The 17,624-nt window shown below is 49.8% G+C and overlaps 1 protein-coding gene across 3 annotated transcripts in view; it reads right to left on the bottom strand.

The window, feature by feature from the left end:
* Positions 1 to 15,164, bottom strand: part of HOMER3 (homer scaffold protein 3) — a 32,957-nt gene extending 17,793 nt beyond the window's left edge. For all 3 annotated transcript variants that reach the window (XM_081895788.1, XM_081895789.1, XM_081895790.1), the window contains exons 1-2: positions 15,008 to 15,164; positions 14,501 to 14,644 (exon numbers count right to left, since the gene is read on the bottom strand). Coding sequence is in view for 1 of the 3 variants with exons in the window: in XM_081895790.1 (XP_081751916.1) it covers positions 14,501 to 14,505 (5 nt within the window). In the remaining 2 variants the exon portion in view is untranslated. The remainder of the gene's footprint in view (positions 1 to 14,500; positions 14,645 to 15,007) is intronic.
* Positions 15,165 to 17,624: the final 2,460 nt, after the last annotated feature.

The raw sequence follows: 17,624 nt of genomic DNA, 5'->3' as shown, positions 1-17,624 counted from the left end.
AATACCAGTCGCTGGGAGTCACAGGAGGGGGGAGGGCTTGTGTTCAAATCCTGCTTGCCGGTTTCCCACAGGCAACAATTTGGCCACTGTAAGAAGAAGATGCTGTACTAGCTGGGCTGCTGGCCTGTTCTAGCAGAGCTCCTCCTATGCTTTTATTTTAGCCCACTCATTCTCCGTGCCTCTTTCAAAGTTTTGTCGTCTTTTAATTTGCACCTGCCGTTCTAACTGCTCTGTCTGGCTTTAAATATATTATAAAACGGAATGAAGAAATATTTACCAAGGAGGAGACACACACATACACAGCTGGGATGGTTCCCTTCGCTCTTCTTCACAATACCTCACTGAGCAGGAGCAGTCTATCTGAGGAGTGTGGGCTCTGAATTTCAGCTGCTATTCTTAAATCACCCTCATAACCCCCCTAGCCCGGCTCTTGACGCAGGTGCCTGGCAAGGAGATGCATCTGTCCGGAGAAATCACACAATTTATTGTCATAACCTGGTCTTTGCTTTGAGGCGGCTCCCATGCTTGTGGTCCAAAATTGCACCACGCCAGTGGTTCTCAAACTTGTTTCTCTGGGCCACACTTTGAGAATAAAAATGTGCTTGCCCCACACTGATTTTTGTTGTTGTTGACAAGAAGCATCTTGAAAAACAAAAAGAAACCTTTCCTAGCAGTGCTCGGTTTATAACACAAACGCTACTACTTTGGAAATTGGGCTACTACGCAAACGCTCATCTCGCTTTATTGGCTGAGGGAGCCGGCGTACAGCTTCCGGGTCATGTGGCCACCAGGACTGAGCCGCTTCTGGCGAACCAGAGCAACGCACGTAAACACCGTTTACCTTCCTGCCGGAGCGGTACCTATTTATCTACTTGCACTTTGACGTGCTTTCAAACTGCTAGGTTGGCAGGAGCAGGGACCGAGCAACGGGAGCTCACCCCGTCGCGGGGATTCGAACCGCCGACCTTCTGATCAACAAGCCCTAGGCTCTGTGGTTTAACCTACAGCGCCACCCGCGCTTGTAATTATGTACTTTTCATTTTTCAATAAAGAATATATATATAAAATAGGTATACAAACTCAGAGGCATGAGCTTGCTTCTGTTGGGTAATCTCTGGCTAGTGGCTCCCTTGTTGTGGAAAGCTCTCCCCAGAGAGGTTAACCTCTGGCACCTTCATTCTATATTTTTAGGAAACAGGCAAAACAGTTCCTCTTCAACCAGGCCTTTGGGCGATTAATATCCTTCTGTGGGAAGGGGGTTATTATGGTCTTGATGTTTTGGTTTAATTATTTTCTTGTGTTTTATCTTGTATTTTCTTCTGTGAACCACACTGAGATCTTTTGATGAAGGGTGGCATTTAGTAGTAGTAGCAGCAGCAGCAGTAATAATAATGATAATAATAATAATAAATAATAAATAATATAGTGAGTCTAATTTGAGACAAACTCATCTCATCAACACAAAGAAGCCTTGCTGTTTTCTGATCTTTCATATTTTTTCTCAGCATCGCTAGATGCTCTCTTATTTTGAAAAGATTCTGACCCACATTCTGCAAATAAAAAAATATACATTTTGATACTAAACTATACTACCCTGAAATGCTTAGATGTTTCTCTGATCATCCTGGGATCTTCCCGCCACACTTGCCACCCTCTCCTGGCACACCACACCCCTGGAGGCAGGGTTTGGAGGTCCCAAGAGGCAGGGACCGATCTGCCGACTGTGTGACTCCCACACCGACTTCCATGACAGGCGCACATTCCAGCAAGCCATGTCCCCCGCCCACCACCAGTCTGCAGGCTGCCTTTTTCTCTCTTTCATTCTTTGGCTTGCTTACAGATGCTTCCAACCAGCCGTTCAGGCTGCAGACAATGGCTCTTGCTCCGCTGCCAGAAACAATCTCCCTTTGCTGATTTCTTTATGCCAGGCTGCTCTTTAAAAAAGGAGGGGAAGGCAAAGAGGAGCAACCTGGTCAGTTGGCAACCCCATCTGGGAATCAAAACAAGGCCAAAGGAAGGAAGCCGGGGGGGGGGGGTTGGGGGTTCCAGATCTAATGCACAAAAGGCTTCCTCCATGTCCTGCAACATTTCTCTGATGAAAATAGGGACATCCTGTTTAGTGGTGGTGGTAGTAGTAGTAGTAGTAGTGTTATATCCTGCCCATCTGAGTGGGTTGCCCCAGCCACTCTGAGCGGCTTACAACATACTGTATACAGAAACATAATACAGTCCTACCTCGGGTTAAATACGCTTCAGGCTGAGCATTTTCAGGTTGCGTTCCGCAGTGACCCGGAAGTAACGGAATGGGTTACTTCTGGATTTCGCCGCTCACACATGTGCAGACGCTCAAAATGACATCACACGCAGAAGAGGTGAATTGCAGCATGCGCAGACACGGGTTGCGTTCTGCTCAGGATGCAAACGGGATCCGTTCCGGAGCAGAGGTACAGAGGTATCACTGTTATTATTATTATTATTATTATTATTATTATTATTATTATTATTAATAATAATAATAATAATACCCTGCCCATCTGGGCAGCTTCCAGCAAAATATTAAAATACAATAATTCATCAAATATTAAAAGCTTCCCTAAGCAGGGCTGCCTTCAGATATCTTCTAGAAGTCTGGTGGTTGTTTTTTCCTTTGACATCTGATGGAAGAGCGTTCCACAGGGCAGGTGCCACCACCGAGAAGGCCCTCTGCCTGGTTCCCTGTAACCTCACTTCTCACAGCAAGAAAACCCTCAGAGCTGGACCTCTGTGTCCGGGCTGGACAATGGGGATAGAGACGCTCCTTCAGGTATACTGGGCCAAGGCCCTTGAGGGCTTTAAAGGCCAGCATCAACACTCTGAATTGCACTCAGAAATAAATGTACTGGGGGCCAACGTAGATCCTTTAGGATCGGTGTTATATGGTCATGGCAGCAGCTCCTAGTCACCAGTCTAGCTGCCACATTCTGGATTAATTGTAGTTTCCGGGTCACCTTCAAAGGTAGCCCAACGTAGGGCACATAATAAGAGAACATAATAAAACATTACACATTAAAAAACTTCCCTATGCACGGCTGCCTTCAGATGTTTTCTAAAGGTTGTATAGTTACTTATCTCCTTGACTCCGTGACGCATGCACGCACTGTATGTAGCGATGCCACACAATGCACCCTATGTAACAACACCATGCATGTGTCGTACGTAGCGGCACAAAACATGCGCAGCCAGTGGTTTGCCCCGCCCCGGGTGTCGGTTAGCTTTCATTCACCCCTGATTCAAGGATCAAATCAGAAACCAGGATGGCTTCTGTAAATCCGAGGCTGTCCCTGGAAAATAGGGACACTGGGGGGGGGCAGTCTGCTTCTTTCCCACAAATGTTCAGACTGGATATGCAAACACTGATGTAGGACAGGCCTGCACCTCCCATGTTGTTAAGCACAGAATCTGTGTGAGATTTCAGACCTGGGAAAAGTTTTTTTCAGGATCATATCCCAAAATCACATGAGAGCACGGAACCCCAATTGGCTGCTGTGCTCTCGCAATTAAAAATGGGACACCCCATTATGGCAGTTGCAATGTAAAATATAGGAATATAGGTACCGGCAGATGCCTTATACAGTGGTACCTCGGGTTACAAACACTTCGGGTTACAGACTCCGCTAACCCAGAAATAGTACCTCAGATTAAGAGCTTTACCTCAGGATGAGAACAGAAATTGCGCAGTGGCGGCAGCGGGAGGCCCCATTAGTTAAAGTGGGACCTCAGGTTAAGAATGGTTTCAGGTTAAGAACGGACCTCTGGAACGAATTAAGTTCGTAACCAGGGTTACCACTGTACTTAATGTTTTATTATGTTTTTATATATGTTGGAAGCCGCCCAAGGTGGCTGGGGCAACCCAGCCAGAGGGGCTGGGTATAATAATAAAATTCCCCATGCCCCCACCTCCTGTTCTGCATGCCTCCTATGTCACAGTTGCAGCCCCCCACCCCCACCCCCACCTCAGCGGCCTCACTCCCTCTGATCTGCCTCCAAAGCTTCATTAACCACGAACTCCAAAATCTGGGATCCTGTTGAATCTGGTGCCAAAGTTTTGCAGTCATTTTGCAGCAAAACCCCCATGTTTTGCAGGACCCCACAAATGTGGGGTTTTCACTGCAAAACAACTGCAAAGCTTTGGCACCAGTTTTGAGGTGATCCCATGTTTTGAGGTTTGTAGTTAAGGAAGTCTGCCTACAAAGTGTCCCTTGACAGAGGACAGAGCAGGACCCGTTAAGCAGGTGAACGTCACGCGAAGCAGCCGCTGGGACTGCAGCTTTGCAGTCTCGACATGCTCAGCCCAGGACGTTCTTCGGAGCATGCCAGCAGCCTCTGGTTGCCTGGAGGCCAAGGGAGAGCGCTTCAAGCACGGCTGCGGAGGGCTTTGAAGAGGCACTTAGAAACCAGCCGGCCACCAGCAGGGCCTGGCGGGGAGAAAGGAGCGTCTCCGCATGTGAGCGGGTGTGCGTGTCCTGGGGCAGAGGGGCGTGCGCACGCGTGCGTGCATGCGAGAGAGCATTCTCCTCCGCATGCCGGCTCCTCGGAACTCTTGAAGCATGCAAGATTGGCGCTTGATTGTTCACAGAGAGAGAGAGCAAGGATGCTGGAAGCATAGCAAAGAGAAATGAATGGATCTCTTTTTAGATATAAAAGGAGCAGGACAAAGGACAGTGAGGAGATGGGAATGGCAGGGGGGACATGCTGATAAAACCAGCCTCAGGGAGAGAGGAGGCATCACAGCGCAAAGGGGGAATTGGTCGGAGCATGCAGGGTCACAGTGGTGAAGCTTTTTGCTGCTGGGGGCCACATGGCCACAGTGGATGGAGCCAAGGGCCACAGGGTCCCCTTTCTCTGCCTGGCTGCCTACACACCACACATTCAAAGCATGTTTTCATCCCAACCCTAGAATTCCGGGAGCTGTAGCACATGCCTCCATGGCACCTTAACTCCCAGCACCTTTAGAAAACTACAGTTCCCATGATTCCTTTTTGGGGGGATAAATGTATGCTGTGCATGGGTTCCTGGCAAAACCCCTTTCTGCTGCCCCTTGCACCTCTCTTCCTTGTCTCATACACGAAAGGGACTGCATATGGTTTTGGGGGTGCAGGTTGCTCACCCCCCCCAAAAAAAGTATATCCAGAGTTGATGCTGTTGCCCCCAGGTCCTCTTTGCAGGCTTCCCATGGGCAACTGGTTGGCCACTTTGAGAACAGGACGTTGGGCTAGACGGGCCACTGGCCTGATCCTGCCACAGGGGTCTTCTCACAACCTTGCTCCTGGGGAAGCACTCCAGTGCAAAGCTGGGATAGAATCATAGAATTGTAGAGTTGGAAGGGACACTGAGGATCATCTAGCCCACCCCCTGCAATGCAGCTGTTCCCTACGGGGATTGAACCTGCAGCCTTCGCATTAACATCAGCAACATGCTCTAACCAGCGGAGACTCCTAATCTCACGGTCGTGGGTTCGAGCCCCACATTGAGCAAAAGATTTCTGCAATGCAGTGGGTTGGACTAGATGGCCCTTGGGACCCCATCCAACGCTACAATTCTATGCTTCTATGGCAATGCACCCAGCCTTCCCTTTCAAGCCTGTTTAAAAATAGCCTCCAAACGCTCTCAGGTCAGGCCAGCCGCCTCTCCTTCTCCCCGTTTTCTTCTCTGAGCTCAGAGGCTTCGCAGCAGTAGATGCTGACAATGCCTGACTTTGCTGCTCTCTCTCTCTCTCTCTCTCTCTCGCTCGGAGGGGGGGGGGCTGAGAAATTTCCACCCTGCCACATGGAAATAAATGCCATTTGCAGAGAAAAATCCACTGCACAGCTACTCCACAGGCAAATTTTCCCTTGCCCTGGTTCCCTCAGGTTTTTCAAAGCGGCTATTTTAAAAGCAGGAATGGGTAAAAAAAGGAAGAGATGAAAGAGTGGAGGAAGTAGAGAAAGGACTACAGCAACCTCTGCTATCCAGTCATGTGTGTAACTGCATCTCTTCCTGTCCACACTTCCTCCCCCCCCCCCATTAACTCTGCCTCTCTCCTGGCCGCCTTCCCCCAGACGTCAGCAGCTGCCACGCCAAATCCCTCTCCTCACCCAAGCCCCATCTGCATGCCTTGCTTTCGTATCCTGGCCTTCCTCCAATGAACTGGATAGCTCAGTTGGCAGAGCAAGAGATTCTTAATCTCAGGGTTGGGGGGTTGAGTTCCACCTGGGGCAAAAAGGTTCCTGCATTGCAGGGGGTTGGACTAGATGACCCTCAAGGTCCCTTCCAACTCTATAGTTCTGTGAATCAAACTCTGGGCGGGGCGAGAGAGTCCATTAGGAGTGGGCAGGCCTTTTTGGACCCTGGGGTCACAGCTTGCAATGGATAAATGCTTTACATTCTGCTGGCTTCTCTGAAAAGGGATGCAAAGCAATCTCTAGGGGACTAAGAACATCCTTGCAGGATCACCACTGGTCCAGTGGTGGGGAACCTGCAGGCAGGATCCTGTGCACAAGAGCAATGCTTTCCCCCTCCCCTCCTGCGGTTTCCAGCCACTGATACTCAGAACAGAAGCATTACTTCTGAATAGGCAGGACAGAGCCATTGTGATAGCTTCACCCAACATGAATTTGCCACCTTCTCCAGCAACTTCCATTCCCCGTTGAGCAAAAGATTCCTGCATCACAGCGGCCAGGACTAGATGTCCCTCAGGGTCCCTTCCAACTCTACAATTCTATGAGTCTAGGAGTGGCATACGGAGGACGCATCCAGCTGCCGTGGCTAATAGTCTGTCTACCTCCTCTAAGAATTTACCAAATCCACTTTTAGAGCAATCGGACTGAGCGGCTGCTAGTTCCACAGACTAGCCTGGTCTCGTGGGAAATGCTTTTTCATTCTATTTTTTTCCAAGACCCCAGTAAACCCCCCTTGAGGGAAGAAAGGAAGACTTTTTGCACATCCAGGATGACCTGATCTCCTCTTCCCAGCCAAAACACTGAAAGGGGTTCGCTGGGCTCCTGTTGCCAACACCTCTCCCTCTCTCTCTCTCTCCCTCTCTCTCCTTCCAACTTTTAAGCAGGTGCCCAGCATCATCCCTGACCACATGAGTTATTAAAATAGTACTCCTCCTCTCCCCCCCCCCGCAATTTCCAAACTACCCCTCCCTGCTGTGTCTAAAGGGGGCGTGAGGGGAGGAAGGAGATTCTGATTGGTCTCTGCTGACCACCTCACCCATCCAATGGGAGGCTTTGCAATGGGGGGGGGGCTGCTAGGAAGAGGGAAAGCAGGAGAGAAGGTGGAAACCACCAGTGGGCTGAACAGATCTTGTGCATTCATTCCCTTCATCCCTCTCCTGCAACCTCCAATCTGCAAATCTCCCTCAGGGCCATCTTTTCTGCAACCTCAAAAATCTGCCTCTTCTTCAGGTTTGGTGAATTGCGCCTTTGCCTCACCAGATCCCTCCTCATGCCCTCCTGGGTGCCTCTGCCCCTTCCTCCCCTCCTCTCTGAATTTCATCCCTGCCCTTGGCCTGAGAGGGCCTCTCCTTGGGTGCCACAGCTGAGGAGGGGGGCAGACACATCCCCACATGGCTGAAATTCCAACATGGGGCACAAAATCATAGAATCATAGAATTGTAGAGTTGGAAGGGACCCTGAGGATCATCTCCAACCTCCAGCAACGCAGGAATAGGCTGCTGTCCCTTCGGGGATCAAACCTGCAACCTTGGCATTATCAGCACCACATTCTAACCAGCTGAGCTATTGCACCATCTATATAAAGAAATACTTCCATGGCCTGAGGACCAGGGTTTGGGGAAACCCACTGTCTGGTTACGGTGCTGCCAGCAACAGGTGTTGCCAGAGGAATAATAATAATAATAATAATAATAATAATAATAATAATAATATGCTGTCCATCCAACTGGGTTGCCTCAGCCACTCTGATATTAAAAACAACAAAACATTAACCATTAAAAACTTCCTGATACAGGGCTGCCTTCATATGTCTTTGGAAAGTTTGACAGTTCTTTATCTCCTTGACATTTGATGGGAGGGCGTTCCCACAGGGCGGGAGCCACTATGGAGAAGGCCCTCTGCCCTGCTCCCTGGGGCTTCACTTCATCGCAGGGAGGGAACCACCAGGAGGCACTTGGAGATGGGCCCCAGTCTCTGGGTTCCAGCTAAACAATGTTGAAATGAGGCCAAACTTAGATTCACAAAATGTACCCCTGCGTACCCCCAGCAAAAAGGACTGCATGGAACTATATAGAGACATCGGCTGACTTCACGGTTTTTCCCACATTGTGATTTTTGCACAGCACACACATACACACATAATGATTCGTAATATATTGTCAGGTCAAAAACTATGAAGCAGATATCAGGATATGGGCTTCAAAGTGGTTTTGGACAATATATCCATATATTTCCCAGCCCTCCTCCCTCTACCCTTCCCCAAAGGCTCTCCGTGATCTACTGCATCTATTTGCTGGGTATGGGCCTTTGCGGACCCTGCAAGCCCTGGACCTCTACAGATTCTCCGAGGAGGAGGCCAGCCTTCTTTGCAAACTCCCTGCCTTCACTTCCCGCGGCTGCCTCACATCTGATGAGGCAGCGGAGGAGACGCAGCAGAGCTGGCAGCCAGCCCAGAGCAGTGCTGAGTCAGCTCAGCTGAACCGGCCAAGGTGAGAGCTTGCTCCTCTCTTTTTTTATAGCTCACATGGCTTCATGCACATTGCCCTGAAACGTAGAACGAGAAGGGTATCCCCCAAACCCCCCATGCAGGAAATATGGTTGGTCAGAGGTGGTGGCGGCACACATCCTGTCTCAAACGGAACGGCAGGAGCCCCACACTATGTCCACGGAGCTCGCACCTTGCGGAGGAATCCCACTCAGCCCTTAGAGAAACATCAGGACAGTCTCATGTGAGTGGGTGGAAAACAGGACTGTTTCATCCTTGACAATAAAAAGGATTATGGGGAAAAGGTTATATGGGAGAACATGTGAGCAGAATTCAGAAGAAGATAAAAGGCTCAGGAACTGGCATTCCCAGGTACAGCTAAGGAGGAGTCTGGAAACCTGAGAGAGATGCTTCTGGTCGATACAGACCAGGAGCAGGGAAGCTTTTTCAATAAATCAATGGACTGAAGTGAGTGAGGACTGTCAGGTGCAGCTCAATGCAGGGTCACAGGTATTAGAATCACAGGATCGTAGAATCATAGACTTGGAAAGGACCCAAAGGTCCTCTAGTCCAACCCGCTGCAATGCAGGAATCTCAGCTGAAGCATCCATGACAGATGCCCCCAAACCTCTGCCCAAAAACCTCCAAGGAAGGAGAGTCCTTCAGCTCTTACTGTCAGAAAGCTTTTTCCTAATGCTGAGCTGGAATCTGCTTTCTTGTTCCTTGAAGCCATTGTTCCCACCCGTGGCCTAACGCAGGCTTCCTCAACCTCGGCCCTCCAGATGTTTTTGGCCTACAACTCCCATGATCATTAACTAGCAGGACCAGTCGTCAGGGATGATGGGAATTGTAGTCTCAAAATATCTGGAGGGCCGAGGCTGAGGAAGCCTGGCCTAATGATTCAAAAAAGGAAGAACGAGAAGGCTTTCCGATGAGTGCCATTAACTGCAGTGCTCAAATGAGTGACTGGAAAAGGTTTGAGTTTTTAAATAAAATAAAGTCATTAAAAACACATCATCATCATCATCATCATGAGTTAGTTCTATTAGCGCCATTTATGAGCTTGATGTCAAATCAGGTTGTAAAACAGCATCTGTTTAGGGGTTGCGGGAATGCTCACTGATGGCTCTGAACAACATCATGCTCACCGGTGCATGTGGGGAAGGAGGACGGGGTGGGGGGGTCATGCATGCAGGAAAAAGCACAGTGTTTCCAAAGGTGTGGCGAGCCTGTGACAATTCCGCTTGGAGCAGCTAGAAGTGGATGGTGCCAGTGGTGGTCTCAAACTTCAGCGCCATCCTGCACAACGCCAAACTTTTACACACAGCCCACCTCTCGCCTTCCATTCTGCATCCTAGTTGTGGTGCCCCTAAGGCTCCACGCCCAGTGCAAGCGAAGCAGCTGCACTCCCTTAATTCAGCCTCTGGCGCCAGAAGTCAGCGCACCTGGAAGCAGTCTGCAGTCTGCCCTGAACCTATGCTTGCCCTCTTAAGAACATAAGAAGATTCATGTGGATCAGGCCAAGGGGGGCCATCTACTCCTCATAGCAGCAAAATACCCTATGGAACTTCAGATAGACTGCCTCTGGGCCTGGAAGTTCCATTCCAGCCTAAGAGCCCTGCAGGATCAGGCCAAGGGGGCCCATCTAGATAAGCACCAGAGCCCCCTCCCCTCATGGGTGTAGCCAGGATTTGTGTTGGGGAGGGCAGGACCAAGCTACTTGCAACACTGTTGGTCAGTTTGTAGAAGCCATGCCTATTGCCCAGTAGGCGGCTGCCAGTTGCCAGAATGCGCCACAACTTCATCCAGGTGACCTCGGCGAGCATTTCAATTGCAAATATTCTAATTATTTCTACTTTTAGTAAAGTATTTTTATTCACCTGATTTGGGAGGGGCAGTTGCCCCCCGCTGCTCCCTGGCCACACCCATGATTGTGGCCAGTAGCTGCCAATAGACTTCTCTTCTGGGAATCTGCCCAGTCTTTTTAAGCCCTCCAAGTTGGTGTCCATTGCTGCTTCCTGCAGCAGCGAGTTCCATAGTTCTATGCACTTTCATAGGAAGGACCATGAACCCAGTTCTAACATCACTATAAACGTAGTATGCAGCCCCACGTTCCTTTGGGAGGGTGGGCGGGATATAAACTGAATGAATGAATAGGATAAGAATAAGAGAGAAAATCCTTTCACTTCCTTAGTCTCTCGCAAAAGGCTGGCTGATCCTTTTTTCTTTCCTCTTTTACATCCCCACGTGCCCATGAGGTCCACGCAGATCAGCTAGAGCAGAAGCATTATCCCCATTTGTCAAATGATCAGTCTCATAGAATCATAGAACTGCAGTTGGAAGGGACCCAAGGGTCATCTAGCCCAACCCCCTGCAATGAGGAATCTCAACTAGTTCATGCATAACAGATCGCCATCCAACCTCTGCTTAAAAAGTTCCAAGGAAGGAGAGCCCACCACCTCCTGAGGGAGACCGTTCCACTCTTGAATAGCTCTTACTTTCAGAAAGTTCTTCCTGGTATTTAGTTGGAATCTCCTTTCTTGTAACTTGAAGCCATGGGTTCAAGTCCTGCCCTCCAGGGCAGGAGAAAACACACTTGTTCCCTCTTCCATGTGGCAGCCCTTGAGATGTTTGAAGATGGCTCTCCTATCCCCTCTCAGTCCCCTCTTTTCCAGGCTAAACATACTCAGCTCCTTCAACTGTTCCTCATCTGGCTTGGTTTCCAGTCTCCTCTCAGTCTCCAATTTTCATGGCCAGGGAGAGAGCGGTCTACACCTGTGCCCTTGTCTACTGCCCCCCCCCCAGCTTTGGACGTATTTCATTTTTTCTTTTTCCACCATACCAAACCTGATGGGGTCTACAAGGGCCTTGCAGAACTGGGGTGTGGAGTTGATAGAGCTCCACTGAACAACGATGGTGAGTGGTCAGTTCTGTATAAACCCATCATTAATGCACTATTCTTGCTCTGGTGAGCCTTTCTGCTGCTTAGCTTCAGTGGTGTCATATTTCTGCAAGGGCCTCTCCAGACTGCAGTTTTTTGTGGGTGTATTATTTATTATTGCTGTTGTTGATTACCCACCCTTCACCCAAAGGTCCCAGGCTGGGTTAAAACACAATACAGTGGTACCTCGGGTTAAGTACTTAATTCGTTCTGGAGGTCTGTTCTTAACCTGAAACTGTTCTTAACCTGAAGCACCACTTTAGCTAATGGGGTCTCACGCTGCCGCCGTGCTGCTGCCGCGCAATTTCTGTTCTCATCCTGAAGCAACGTTCTTAACCCGAGGTACTATTTCTGGGTTAGTCGAGTCTGTAACCTGAAGCGTATGTAACCCGAGGTACCACTGTACAGGCAGCCCCCAGTATTTGTGCATTCAAGATGTGTGTGGCCCTCCAACATTTCTCTGATGAAAATAAGGACGTCTTATTCCATAATAATATTATTATTAATACTTTTACTACTTATATCCCGCCCATCTGACTGGATTTCCCCCGCCACTCTGGGCAGCTTCCAGCATATATAAAACAATAATAAAACATTTAACATTTTTAAAAAACTTCCCTCTGCAGGGCTGCCTTCAGGAGTCTTCTAAAGGTTGTCTAGTTACTTATCTCCTTGGCTTGGGGGTCACCATACGCTCCCACATTTCCCCCATGAAAACAGGGACGTCCTAAAGAAAAGCAGGACACTCCAGGATCAAATCAGAAACTGGGACACCGAACCCAGAAGTGACCCAGAAACATCATAAGACGTCACTGAAATGTCACTGGAATGGGAGCTTGCCAGCTTTTCCAATGGGTTTCAATTATACGCGAGGTGCAAGGTGCCTGGGAATGTAAGCACCACATAAACAGGGGACTGCCTGTACTTCAGTTTACAAATTTAATCCGTTCCGGAAGTCTGTTCTTAAACCAAAACTGTTCTTAAACCGAGGCACACTTTCCCTAATGAGGTCTCCCACCGCCGGTGCCCTTCGACCGTTCGGATTCCGTTCTTAGACCGAGGTAAAGTTCACAAACCCGGACACTGTTTCCAGTTTTGCGGAGTTCGTAAACCGAATAGTTTGTAAACAGGGCTGTTCTTAAACCAAGGTACCACTGTATTTAAAACAACATAAAACCAATTACAACCCTTTAAAACAAGGTTGCTCTTAGATGCACACACCATGAGTGTTGAAAGCCGGGGTAAAGAGGGAAGTCTTTAACATTCTCCAAAAGCCAGACAATGAAGGTGCAGGATGCCCTTCTGCAGGGATTTCCACAGTTTAGGGGCCACCACAGAGAAGGCCTGATCCCTCTGGGCTGCTCCCCACCTCTGAGAGCAGAGTAACTACCAAGAGGCCCCCTCTGACCTCAGGACCTGAGAGGGTCTGTAGGGAAGGAGGCAGTTTTTAAGGTATTTTGGGGCCTGAGTCATTTAGGGCTTCTACGATATTATTTTTTCTTGACTAAAGGTGCCCAAAACGACCATGTCATTGGCACAATAATCGTGCCTTTAGTGGTGGTTATCCTTGACTGTCTACACATTGTTCTGCATTATTACTTGCTCCCCTGAGTGTTGCAGTGATATTGCAACAAAGTCGGGAGAAAAATAAACAAGCAAGCAAACCCCGAACTTTGGGGATATGAAAATTTGCAGGATGTCCAACCCAAAACTCTTGCAGGCGCCAACAGTGTTGAAAGCCAGGTCACATGTAACCGCCCTGATGTCATCACGAGCGCAAGTCATCGCGAACGCACGCTAAAGAAGGACACCTAGACCATACAGCTACTCTGGCGCACTTCCTGAACGCTTCGCTGGGTCGCCCTGCCTGCTCAAAACCCAAATTGATTATGAGAGTGCAACAGCTGGGGGTCCCAGGTTCAAATCCTGCCCTGCTGTGAGGACAGCCAGAGCTGGCTTCACATTTTGCACATGTTCGCTTGCGCCCTTGGCAAGGAGCCATATTGGTGCCCCCTTTGCCCTTTGCCAGAAGAGCCTGTGCACCTCACCTGGCCGCCCAGAGCAGCAGAGGAACAGCCAGGGGAGCGGGCAGGATCCTAGCCACTCCAAGCCACCATGGAGAGGCGGGGTTATGTGGGGCGCCCTGGCCTACACCCCTAAGTACACCCCCGCATCCAAGGAAAGAGAGGCTGGAGGAGCAACAGGCAGTTGCCCCAGTGGGGGTCGCAAGATGGGATTTGTGGAGGTAATGGTGGGGCGGGAGGGGGGCGTGGCGGCCAGCTGACCCCTCATTCTCCACCCCCCTTTCTCCAAAACTGGGGGTCAGGTGAAACTAGTCAGTGAGCAGAGTGAGGCCCCCAATGATCCATCCTGCCTTTCAGCAGAGAAGAGCTGGAGAGGATGACCGAAAACAGGACCGCTTTTTCTGTTGTTATCATCATTGCTATTGTTACTGCTATTGCTATTATTTAAAATGAAACTTCTTGCACCCTGTGATGGCCAGAAGCGGGGGGGGGCCGGGGGGGGAGAGGAAGGGAGCCTGTGGCAGGATCAGTTTAAAAGGTCACTGGCAGCAGCAGAGGGAGAAAATAAACCCTCCCCTTTTGCAGCAGGGGCTGCCCTGACCAGAATCCCTTGGCTCCAAATGAGAACCTTGGGGCAGAGAATTTCAGGAAAACGCCTCTCCCCGGGACCTCGAAACTTTCGAGCGATTCAGCGGTTTGGCTTTGTTGCAAATCTGTTCATTCATGGGAAGCAAAATCTTTTTTAAAAAAAAAAACCGCACAGACATAGTTTTTTTGTTTTAGAAAGTGGCAAACAACCCCCACCCCAATTCTTTTTGTGCAAGCCGTGCAAAAGTCAAAGGCTGCTTCTCACCCCATCTTCGTCTCCCGGAGGTCTCTTTTCTTCCAGGTCTCCCTCTGATCCTTTCCACGTTGCTTTCCCCACCTCCTTTCTTCGGCTCTTTCTCTCCGGATCCGGATCCTCCTCAAATTTCCGGAATTTCACTTTGGGAATCCACTAGTTGGGAAGCGGGAGGGGGCGGCGGGGGGGCAGGGCGGATGCGGGCGGACAAAAGGGAGAGATTTGAAATCCTGGATGAGTCTGGAGCCATGCATTGCCAAGGCAGATCACCCAGACCGGGGCGCCCCCCCTCCCCGCAAACCACAAAGGGGTCCCCCCACCCACGAGGGAGCCCCGCCAGAAGAACTTTGCCTCTCCTGCTGAGCAGATGTGTGTGTGTGTCAGGAAGAGGGTGGAAACAGAGGACGGTTGTCAGCTGGCTTCTCCCCCCCCCCCCCGGGTGTGTTGCAAATATTTCTCCTTCTCTAAGCCCGACCCCGAACATTTGCAAATAAATCAGAATCAAGTCGGTCTCCTTACCCGCTTCTATGGCCTTTGGTGGGGCAGCTTGGCAAGGTCTTTGTTCTCCTTTTTTCATTAAAAAAAATTTCTCTTCCTTCCTCCACCAACTCTCTGCTTCATCTCTCGGTCACATTTCTTCTTTGAGTTATTTCCAAGGGCTGGGGGGGGGGGGAGTGTCCTATTTGTCGGCTCCCGGGCGCCACCTGCTGGAAGACTCTGGCGCGCCTTTCGCTTGCAGACCCTCTGCGGGGGCGCAGGGTCACTTGCAGGACCCCCGGGTCTCTTTGGGGGCGAAGCGGCTGCATGGACAGGGAAGGAAAGGGGTTTTGTTTTGTTTTAAGCACTGCTGTGTTTTTAATATATATAATGGGGAGCGGAGGAACCTTTTCATCCTGATCCTGAGGGCCGTATCACCTTCCCAGGGAGCCTTCCAGGGGCCACACGCTCTATGTTTCTATCATATTGTTATTTTTGTCATTCCTATTATTACTATTGGGGTGTTAGGGGAGGTGTGATCGTTTGACCACCTTTGGTCGTTTGACCACCCTGCACTCAGCTGAGCTCTCGCCTGTGGTTCCGGGAAGCTGTCAGCAAGCGACCACAATCCCTGGAACGGCCTCTCAAGGCGTTAAAGGCTTCCCCAGCATGTGAAGACAGGCTCCAGGAGATTCAGCAGATGAGACCAAGAGTTTCTGCACAGGTTGAAGAGGGGAGTGACAGGCAGATGTGGCTCATCACCCTGGGAAAGGAAACTCTGATCCTAAACCTCTGTTGATTGTGGGATGTCTTCAGGAGAAGAAAAGGCTAAGGACTAAACCCTACACAAGCCTGGAGTGGAGTCCCTAAGACGGCTGGATGGTGTCTTGTATGCAAGGGGTTTGACTAGATGACCCTTGGGGTACCTTTGCAACGCTTCAATTCTATGAGTGTCCCCAACACGGAACTCTCAAGCAGAACTGAAGCACAAGAGCACCTCTCTCCCACGATTTGCATGATCTGTATAGGGAAGTTTTTAATGTTAGATGTTTTATTGTGTTCTTATATCTGTTGAGGGATGCGGGTGGCGCAGTGGTCTAAACCACTGAGCCTTGGGCTTGCCGATCAGAAGGTCGGTGGTTTGAATCCCCGCGACAGGGTGAGCTCCCGTTGTTCGGTCCCAGCTCCTGCCAACCTAGCAGTTCGAAAGCACCTCAAAGTGAAAGTAGATAAATAGGTACCTCTCCGGCAGGAAGGTAAACGGCGTTTCCGTGCACTGCTTAGTCCTGCTGGCCACATGACCCGGAAGCTGTATGCTGGCTCCCTCAGCCAGTAAAGCGAGATGAGCGCCGCAACCCCAGAGTCGTCCGTGACTGGACTTAACAGTCAGGGGGCCCTTTACCTTTACCTATATCTGTTGGAAGCCACCCAGAGTGGCTGGGGCAACCTGGTCAGAAGGGCGGAGTACTAATAATAGTAGTAGTGATGGTGATAATTAATAATAATAATAATAATTAATACTAATAATAATGGCTGGTAGCAGCCCTTGGGGATGTGTGCAGGGGGAAGTTTCTTAAATTAGAAGTAGATGGACTTGCCTTGGTATATTTCCAGCAGGACTCAGAAAACATCCATTTATTTACTTGTTTATAGATGGTGGTTGCTTTCTTTTTTTGCTATTTTTTCCTCTCCCTTTTAAAAAGACCCCTGTCCTCATTTCAGAGGTTAGGGATCCGACAGCCTTTCAGAGGGACTCCTCTTGAGCTGGCTGCAGCACCAGCACCCAGCCCCCCTGCCCCGGGCGCAGCCTCCTTCTCCAAGCAGGAGCCGTCTTGGGGCTCTGAGTCAGATCCTCGTGTGGGAACTTGTGAACGGCAGGGTGATGAATGCTCCAAATAAAAAGCACCCCTTCCTTTCCTGTCGAACGTTTGGGAGAGGCACTTCTGATCCCAGCAGGATGGGACAAGGCACATAAACAGCGCTCCCAGAGCAAGGCCCGCAATATGCCCACATCCCGTTCCAGCCCCCGCCAACCCAATTAAGACAATCTGCCTCGTGCCCAATAATTAGTTTCTAAAATGAGCCTCAAGGCAGGTTGAGGGTGCCCCTTCTTGCCCTACTTTCTAAGGTGTCTTTAGCACCATCTGAATTTTGTCTTATTTGTCCATGGTGGTGGTAAAGGGACAGGAAGGATGGAGCAGAAAAAGAAAACGGGTGATGATGCAGAGCATGGCCTTGTCCAAGTGCTTGCCAAATCACACCTTCCTGAAAATAACTCACTTTATCCACCAGTGTCTATGGAGTTCAACAAACCCTTCTTGCATGCAGGAGTGTGCCTGCTCTCTCTCTGCACAAGTCCCTGTTCCAGCTTTGCCTCTTCCCATCAGCCTCTGCTGAGAAAGGCAGGTGATTTTGCCCCGCTTCTGAATTCTACCACTTTGAGGGGTTTTTTCCTAGTCAAGTGGTATGTAACTTTTAGAAAATAAAATGGGTGGTGCTGGCTCATTCAGTCATTCCCAATGTAGACACACGGAGGAAGTACCTAGCCTCTGAGGAGGCTGCAAATTGCATCCCTGCATGAACCGCCGCCACCACTCTGGCTTTCTCTTCTTCCAATCAGCCTCCACCGCGGAGGTATGCAGTTCTGACATGTCTCTGC

Source organism: Podarcis melisellensis (genome assembly GCF_964234715.1).
Source record: "Podarcis melisellensis genome assembly, chromosome: 18".
In the NCBI taxonomy this organism is placed as follows: Eukaryota; Metazoa; Chordata; class Lepidosauria; order Squamata; family Lacertidae; genus Podarcis; species Podarcis melisellensis.
This window is presented reverse-complemented; position numbering and strand designations above follow the sequence as displayed.